The sequence below is a fragment of the Anneissia japonica genome, unplaced genomic scaffold (assembly GCF_011630105.1).
Source record: "Anneissia japonica isolate Jap-2015-1 unplaced genomic scaffold, ASM1163010v1 scaffold281_len866295_cov195, whole genome shotgun sequence".
Classification (NCBI taxonomy): domain Eukaryota; kingdom Metazoa; phylum Echinodermata; class Crinoidea; order Comatulida; family Comatulidae; genus Anneissia; species Anneissia japonica.
This window is the reverse complement of record NW_022728190.1, coordinates 705,861-715,176: the sequence shown is the minus strand read 5'-3', so window position 1 is coordinate 715,176 and position 9,316 is coordinate 705,861. Positions and strand designations below refer to the sequence as shown.

At 35.4% G+C, this 9,316-nt stretch overlaps 1 protein-coding gene across 1 annotated transcript in view; it reads right to left on the bottom strand.

Annotated features, from left to right (window-relative positions):
• Positions 1 to 558: 558 nt before the first annotated feature.
• The window catches only part of LOC117114007 (actin-interacting protein 1-like), a gene marked incomplete in the record, with an annotated part of 12,420 nt that continues 3,662 nt past the window's right edge, over positions 559 to 9,316 (bottom strand). Inside the window, 13 exon segments of the mRNA XM_033257526.1 lie at positions 559 to 1,909; positions 2,780 to 2,927; positions 3,283 to 3,453; positions 3,818 to 3,925; positions 4,076 to 4,157; positions 4,705 to 4,855; positions 5,541 to 5,622; positions 5,855 to 5,996; positions 6,326 to 6,417; positions 7,179 to 7,262; positions 7,928 to 8,005; positions 8,439 to 8,619; positions 9,158 to 9,305. Coding sequence (XP_033113417.1) covers positions 1,800 to 1,909; positions 2,780 to 2,927; positions 3,283 to 3,453; positions 3,818 to 3,925; positions 4,076 to 4,157; positions 4,705 to 4,855; positions 5,541 to 5,622; positions 5,855 to 5,996; positions 6,326 to 6,417; positions 7,179 to 7,262; positions 7,928 to 8,005; positions 8,439 to 8,619; positions 9,158 to 9,305 — 1,577 coding nt within the window.

The following is a 9,316-nucleotide window of genomic DNA, read 5'->3' as shown; positions in this document are numbered from 1 at the left end:
CCTGACTGAACTCTGCAGAAACTTCTCATCGATCTTCGCATCGCGATGTAAAACAAAATGTCGGAAAACTTTTCTTTGACGCATGCGCATTTGCATAAATGTCTACACACACACACACACTACACACAATAAAAAACATAGGAAATAGCAAAAGTGATTACAATAGTTCCTATTGCATTACATGCATAGGAACTAATAATTAAAAAGCGCGGCGGCAAAGAAATAGCAGCAGAATGAGCTGCTCCGCGTATTTGTATTAAAATTGATAGAACATCCGCCCTCCCGCGAATGGGGTAAAATTTGACCATTTTACTAAGTGGAGAAACTACAGAAAACAAACGAACCAGAGCGGCGCTTTATTGCTGTTTATTATTTCTATATAGCGCCGCCGCGCGGACGGGGTAAAATTGCTCTCCATGTACCCATAATGCCTTTGGAACGGATGTTCCACTATATTGGGAAGCTGCTCTATCTTCTGCTATTTATTATCTTTGGCGGCGGTTAGAAAAAAAAAAGTTCAATGTTGCACACGCAATAAGAGCGACACATATTCAACCATTTGCGGTACATGTCTCATCTTTAATAAGCAACAATTGAGAGGTGACTGACATACCTTTTAATAAATCATATGAGTAGAAAAATTTAATCAATAGAAAGGCATTGACCTAAACTAAATATGAGATTTTTCAAAATACTGTAAAATTGTAAACTATACAAAATGGCATTAAATTTTTAGCAAAGCTACCCTTTCAATGAATGATTTATTTACAAAAATTACTAAATGAAGACTTACTAATTAATCTCCAGTATGCATGGGTTATCTATTGATTATCTCATCAACGGTTTTGCAGGTCGTTAAAAAAACGGAATTGATGATCAGAAGTAATTAATGTACTTCATATATGCTTAACTTTGAGATCAATAATTTTTTAATTATTGTCATCTGGAATAATTATTAGAGAATGATTCCTGATAATGAAGTACTAAAATTGAGGATCATAATGGCATCTTATACTTAGAGTTTATTCCAAATTAGGTTCTCTTTATCTTATTTCTCATAGCACTGTGAATTTTCTTTGACAAAAAAAAAACTGCTGTATGCCTATATATATATCCCAAGATTACAATTCTCAAAATATTTATAAGTATAAGTATTTATAAGTATTTATTACTATAATCCTAATGTAATTTACTAACCAAGGTAAGAGCCGTACTTTAAAGGCTATATGTGCTAACTTTAACGTTTGCCTTATCATCTGGTAATTTCAAAACAAACCATAAAATATAATTTTTATTTATTTACTAATTATTAAAATATAGAATAAGTATTAGAATGTCAGTAATATTAATGAGCTAACAATTTTTAAAAAAATCAAAAATATGATAATAAACCATCAAAATATATTCAACAAATATTCTCTTGTTTTTATATTCTGTGTGGATTTTTTAGAGAAAAAAATAAGTTATGGTTGCTTCCATGAATATAATTAATCACATGATCAATCAATGTTACCGATTTTAGCTAGCAAATGTGATTGTAAATCATGTCTCTATGGTTTGAATATCTGCCTGAGGCTTAGTACATTGCTGTGGATCGTAACTAATACTACTGAAGCTTCGGCACAGTGTGATATTATTAAAGAACTCCTTACCATCATTGAGTTTAATCACCATCGATATTACGACCCTACAGAAATTAATAAACTATGCCATTATAAAAATAATTACATCTTATGTAATGCTGAGGTTTCTTGATGTTATTTGCTAGATTTCTTTCAGAAACTTTGGTAACATAGATTTTATGAGTGCTTGACAGTCCATTCCTTAAGGCAGCAATCATTTCCAGAAGTCACAACTGTGTTGTCATCTAACCATGCCACATCAGTGATGGGGCCTGATCCATGCGCTCCTGAAAAATGACAAAGAAATGCAGGGGGGGATAATTGGCAATAAAACTCATTCTAATTAACTCTCATCATGCATTATAAAAAAAACCAAGAAAATAAAAAAATTAGCTGTTAAAAAAAATGAAAAATAATTAAGATAGTAGTAAAGTTGTCAAGCTGTAAGGCAAGAGCAACGCTAACAACAGTCTTAACAACAGCACTGGTTTGAGCTGCTCCTTGTTGAGGGTTTGATTGGTAGAACTCTTCTTGTAAAGGACTTAAATTGGAGGTCGAATGTTCACATTTAGCTTGTGTGCACTTTAAAGAACTCGTTAATTTTCATAAAAATAGGTTAGCCCAAAGGTATGGTTCATATTCATTGTGGAATGATGAAGCTACTATAAGCACCTCTTTACGGCGGTTAGGTTGTCATAGACCATGCCCATACGCAATCCAACACAATGACAAAGCGAGTTATGGGTCTAGGCGACACTTTTTGAAAGATGAGAAACAGAATTTTGTGGGTGACCGCCATTTGCAATAGGTTCTAGCCTTTGCGCAACCCAATATCATTGTTCCTCATCTGAACAGTTGAGAGTCTCTAGCTATTTTGTGGGGCCTGCTGTCACAAACACTTTTAAACACAAACGGCAACCCCAATATATTTTCTCAAGGGTTAATATAATATCTTTTTAAACACTTTAAAATAGTTTCTAGTAAGTTGACACATGGGTTAATGTATCAGAAACCCTCGGCCCAAAATGGCCGCTTTCCAATAATTTATCGGATCATAGGTGCTGCGGAAACAGCCTAAAACAGATATTGGTAATGGTTTTTTTCTTTGTATATTTCCTGTTGCAAAGAAGTGAGGTCATGACAAAACTGACACTTACTTTTAAAGAAAATAAAATTTGTTTCTTTTTCAATACTCCATATCCTTATATGGGTGTCCAAGCTCACAGTGGCCAAGTGGCGGCTGTCTGGTGACCAATTAACCCTTGTCACACTTGCAGCATGATACTGCCAACCAAAATCCATTGACTAAAAGACAACGGGAAAAAAAAATGGTTTTAGTACAGTATTATGTTAATGGTATGAGCTACCACATACCAGAGGTCTCTCCATTCAGGAGTGACCTCTTCTAACACTACAAATAGCCCCTAGAAATTTGACATGATTGGCGGACAAGAATGAAACAGTCTATTAATATGCAATATCAACAAATAGTAAGGATTATAATATTATTAAGATATTATCAAGAACTGATAATTTACTATCCGAATTAACTATTGGTTACATTTTGATATATATATATACAGTATATATATATTTAATTTACTATCAATAGGCATTATTCATCATACTTTAATTTTTTCTAATTACTATTAACTCTTACTTTATATGACTCATCAACCTTCCATACACAGACATTTTTTCCTGAGGTGACCCCAGCAAGGTAGACGCCATCAGGGGAATAGCACACATCATTAACAGCAGTCACAGCATTCAGTTCATTGCTCTTCACTAATGTGTCACCATCTACTGTGTAGATGAATATTTTGCCATCCTGAAAATAGTAAAATGATGATGAAGAAAATACTATTTGCGATAGTAAGAAGATGAAAATGATAGCATTAACATATGCAGGGACAATGCAATGTTGATGATGTTCATCATGTTGATAATGAATGCTGGCTAACTTGGGAGGGGGGAAGGGGCGGGGGCACGGGGGATAGGAGGGTCTGCAGTCCCCAGTTGGGGAGGCTTTTCTTTTAAAATACAATAATTTCTATGTTCTGGTTTAATTTTATGTTACTTTAAAATGAGAAAGTTAACTTCAAAAATGGTTTTTATTATTTATTTTGTATCTTTCATGGGACAATACATCTTTAATCATAATGATCGCCCATATTTTTTTTAATCAAACTTACCTCCCTTCCCACAGCAGCTTCTGTCTTCCCTGGGTGAACAGTTGCAGACAGAGATTCACATTTGCATGCCTCACTGAAAACTTTCTTCCCATTTCGCAATAATGTTACCTGAATCAAAGACAGTATTGAATTGTGTTATTATGTGGAATCAAACAAACGGATTAGAAAGAAGATCAATGTTCAGGAGTAGCTAGGAATTGAGTGAGAATGAAAAAGGCATTCAAATGAAAGACTTGATAACATGACAATATCCCTTACCTCTTTCGCAGTTGCAATCACAGTCAAGTCACCAACAACATCTAGTCCTTTAGGAATGCCGTTTGTTCCAAAAGATTCATCCCTACATTAACACACCAAATTAATGTAATTATTGTCATAATCATTATTTTTTTCATTAGTTGGTAATCTAAAAAATTATTATTATTATTAATAGTAATAACAGGGCTAAAAGTCATGGTTATAAGGCATTAAATTGATCATGGGTTATTTAGACTTGGGTAACAATTTTTTGCTTTATCATGATTATCACCATTTTAATTACTACAACTACCATTAACATTACTATTATCACCAATTTAATTACTGTCATTACCATCAGAAAATGCCTTTAGGAAAGGTCTCAATATAGCAACCACAAATTAATTGCTTTGTTTAAAATAGCAAGTATATAAATGTGTAAATATTCTTAAAGAAAAGCGTATGACATGTTCATGATTAGATCTCAATAGCTTGGTGGTTAAGATGCTTGCAGATACAAGTTATGCTGCAGATACAAGGTCTAAGACGCTAAGTTTATACTCCATAGTGTAATTGAGAGCATAGATACTGTTTTAAGCTGGATGTGATAAAATATAAAAAAGTTAGGTGTGTAGTAACTATATGCTTACGAAAATGTCTTGCTAACAGCATCAAAGCTCTTGACTGTGTCATCCATGGCCGCTGTGAAAACCTTATCCTCAACAGTGACCATGCGATTGACTTGATTTTTGTGCTTACTTTCAACCACTTCACAATCTCCTGATTCTCGGTTCCAAGATCGTGGACTATGTTAAGGAAAGAAGCTACAGGACTGACAGGAATGGAAAAAATATATGGTTGCAAACAGCTTGTTAGATTAAATATGAACCCATAAAATGTTAAACTTATAGCTTTTCATCATAAGACTCTGCATAATGTAGCATGACTATATGTTTTAATTACAATTTACCGTTTACTTTTAGATCTCCAAGCTACCGTTATTGAATGAAATATTCCAAAATGTGTTAGACATTCCCTCCGGCACTGCAAGCAATTTAAGTTGTACATTTGGTTTTAATATACAATAGTTTTGAAATTCCTAAATAGAAGATTAATGACTTGGATTAGATTATGATGGAGCGGTTATTGTGTTTTTCAACTTAAAGTTAGGTTGTGTATCATATATTAAATATATATTTATGGATCAAAGAGGACTTTGACATGCTCTCTAGAGGGAGCCATCCTTAGCATAATCTAGTAAAGGTACATACTCTTCTGAAAGATGCAATGGGTTCGTTTAAATGCACAACAGCCTGATAGATACACTGGATCTCCCATTTTTAAGCCATTACCCAAGAAGACTTGGTTCTGCCAACCGAAATCAGGGCGACGTGCGGCTCGAACCAGTGCTGATGTTAAGGCTGTAGTTAGCGGCGCCCCTGCCTTACTGTTTGGCCACTCGACTCTCGGTAAAATAAAAGGATATTAATATTGGCATCAAAACTTGCAGAGAAGAGAGTTGACTTGTCTTGTGATGGGGTTATCGATGTAATAGTTTTTTGGTGTCCCTGAAAGTTAGGAGAATCAAATATTATTAACAAACATTAATAGAATTAAACACCTTTGATCCCTTATCATTGGGTCTACATGCTATATGTTTCAGCCATGTAAACACAGTAGCAGGCAACCCCACCAGCTACTCATTTATACTCCTGGGGGGAGAGAAGCAATTGCAGTCAAGTGCCTTGACACAAGAAAATTGCACAGTGAGTGTTTAAAAGGCTGGGAAATCAAACTTACCCTGAGCGTACGGATGACTTTGGACGGGCTAGAGAAATCTAGGTAGGATATCTCACCAGAATAAGCGACAGAGAGGATATGTTTACCCTGCCAGAGGCAGCCTAGCTGTTGTTGTTGAATATCATTTCCAAAACAATGCTCTCTGATAAGAGAAATATAAGTAAATTAACATACACATTACTATCTTGATCAGCAACAGTCTTTATGTTATGAATCAGTACAACCAAACACATGAATAGGTAGATAAATGGATAGACAGATGGATAAGCAGGTGGAATAATAGATAGATAGATAGGTAGATAAATATGTAAACGGATCAATAGATCTGGATCCAATTAGGTAGATAGATAAATCAATTATGTTGATTGATTGACTAATTGATTGATTGATTGATTGATTGATTGATTGATTGATTGATTGATTGATTGATTGATTGAATGAAACCACATACAAAAAAAAAGGGAGACTTACGCAATCAACTTATTTTCTTGTACATCCCATAATTTTGCTGTTTTGTCTGCTGACACTGTAAGCAGTTGAGTATTGTCAGGACTCCAAGCAAGCTACCAAGGTAATGATATGAATAATGTAAAAATGTATAAATTGTCTACCTACCCAGTTATGCATAAAATTTTAAAAAGATAATAAATAAAAATAAAATAGAAATGGGAAATTATGGTGTCAGTAGAGTAAAAACAGAAGGGTCCCAAGTTGAAAAAAGCCATTTCCGGAACATCTAGTTAAATGAGCTTTTTTAACATATTTAATTTTATTTTGCTTTGTACCCATCTGCACTGACTTTTGGGAAATAATTGATAACAATGTAGTAAAACATGAAAATATTGTATATTTGCAGAAGAGCAATTTTCTGGGAGATTCTTGCTTGCTCATGGAAATCAGGAAGGCCTTCTCAATTTCCGAGACACTCCAGAAACTTGGGGGAGACTTAGAAACCCTGAAAACATACAAGCAGATCGCATAGATTTTATTCATTGGCATAATGAGACCCACTATAGTGACTTAAAGTCTATTGTTTTTATTATGCCATAGGTACTTAATTCCAAATATAATAAATTTATTTTTAATTTGATGCTGTCAAGATATGTACTGGGGTCACTTTGACATTGCTGTGGGAAAAATGCAGAATTCTACTGTAGAATTCAACCCAACAAAGTCTTTCCATTTTATGTTTGTATTCTGTAAATTGAAAGAATTTATTAAATAAATATTAAATATTTGAGAGCATAATATTTGGCCTTTGTTAATGCTTCACAATCAATGAAATGTAGACACCCCAACTAGAAATCTTTACTACTGTACTTACAGACATTACTCCACCAGCATGGATAGCATCTCCCCCACCAAGGGCATGCACCAGGGTACCCTCCTTGCCATCATAAAGGAAGACCTGAAATCAAGCAATAAAAAATATTTTATCAACCATTTTATACTCCTATAGTAGGTTCACCAGGACTTTTTAAAAAGAAACAATTGCAATAAAATTTAATCGAAAATTTTTAAGTCATACAGTATCTAGTCATCTTGTTTATATGTGATCATTAAGCTGGGCATGCTCAGCATTGACATTTGTCGGCCAACATAACAAAGCACACATCTGATCATTTTTAATAACGATTTGTTCAGACTTCCACTGACAGTCAGCAGACAGCGTTGTGTCAGCAAGCGCTCAAAGAAAGCGGAGATAGATTAGAATGGATTTCTTCGGTGTGATACACGCCAAGGATAACCCACGAAAGTCCTGCGACTTATTTCCAGTGGGGTCCTTCCGGTCATTCAGTTTACAGGGACACAATCCCATTACTCTTTTCCGAAGAGTATACTGCGTTCTTTAACGTGCACCTGGGCCATTTTGCACACAGGATGAATGGCTTAAACGTCTCATCAGAAAGACGGTGCACATTTAAATCGTGCATTTCAGCCCTGTAGCTAAATCACAATGAGAGCAGCGACAGGAATTGCACGGGGGACCAAGAGATCTCTACAGTTCACCGCACACATAGTGGCTACTACCAGTTTAGACGACTGAGCTAGCTGAGATTTGTTATACAGTACCTTACAGTCTGAGGAACCAGTAGCAAAGTGATTACCATCTGATGAAAACCTGACAATATTCACAAATCTTGCATGATCCTAAAAAAGTAAAAAGTCTTGTAAACTCAATTGGTCTTAGGCTACTGAAGCCTCCAATACGAAGAATCAACAGTGAAGTCAAATTAAAGTCTGAACTAATACTTATTCATTATTTGTTAAAACAAATTTAGCTGGTGTGTGTATATCTGTATACATATCTGTATATAAAGGTTAAAGGTTATCCGGAGACCTATGACCTATAGGTCTCCGTGGTCTAATGGGTATGATGCACACCTTGATAGCGAGAGGTTGCAGGTTTAAATCCTACCAGACACAGTTACAACTACAGACATGATAGGAAAATGTCTATTTGCCGAGAAGCAGGCAGTAGACACAAAAAACCCAGATGAAATTAAAGAATAAAGAAAATATCCTGATGTAAAATAAATTATTTAAAAAGATCTTGCTGCATGTTCACACAGAAATAACTTACATTCAGGGTAGATTTATATTTGAATGGTGGTCCTTCGAAGAAGCAAGCAGTTTTATCATCCGAGCCAGTAACAATCCTAAAAGGTCGAGTTGGTCGGTAAGCAACAGAATTTGCTATCATCTGATGACCAAACAATTTTCCTACTGACGTACCAGTGTCAGCCATAAAAGCTTCGGCAAAACTAGGATCATAAATAATAAATGAAAACAAGGTTACGTTATTCAAAACTAGCATTGCATTAATACCCACTACTACTTAGGGTTTCAACACCTGCCACTAAGCGCAACCTTGGTAGTCTAGTGGTTATGATACCAAGCTAGTTATCTGGAGGTTGTGGGTTCGATTACCACCAAATCACTTGTGAAATTTCTTTTGTATTTGGGAACGTACTGAGCATTCAGTATGATAACATGTCAGGTAGAGCGAAACATCATTCCTATAGAATATGTTATTCATATAAAACATAAAGAGCAAAGGATTGCCTGCAGTAGGAAGGAAGAAAGAGTATTTTTGGTGTAAAATACACCAAGAATAGCCCATTTTGTGGGACCTTAGCAACAATATCCAAGGGGTGTGGCTTAGTGGGAAAGTCCTCTGAAATTAAACCTGGGACCATAGATCTCAAAAGCTCTCACAGTTCAGCGCACACGGAGTGGCTATCAACAGTTCAGCTGACTGACCTAAGCTGGTGCACTACTAAACAGGTATATTGTACTTACGACTGTCTTCCAGCACCGGATATGGCCAACCGTTTGCTATCTGGCGACCATGCAATGTCAGTGATTGGTCCCGCAATTGGTTGGTACTCATATTTCAAAATGTGCTCCTTTTGAGTGGTGTCCCAAATACGTACTTTACCTAATACATCTGTTTTATAG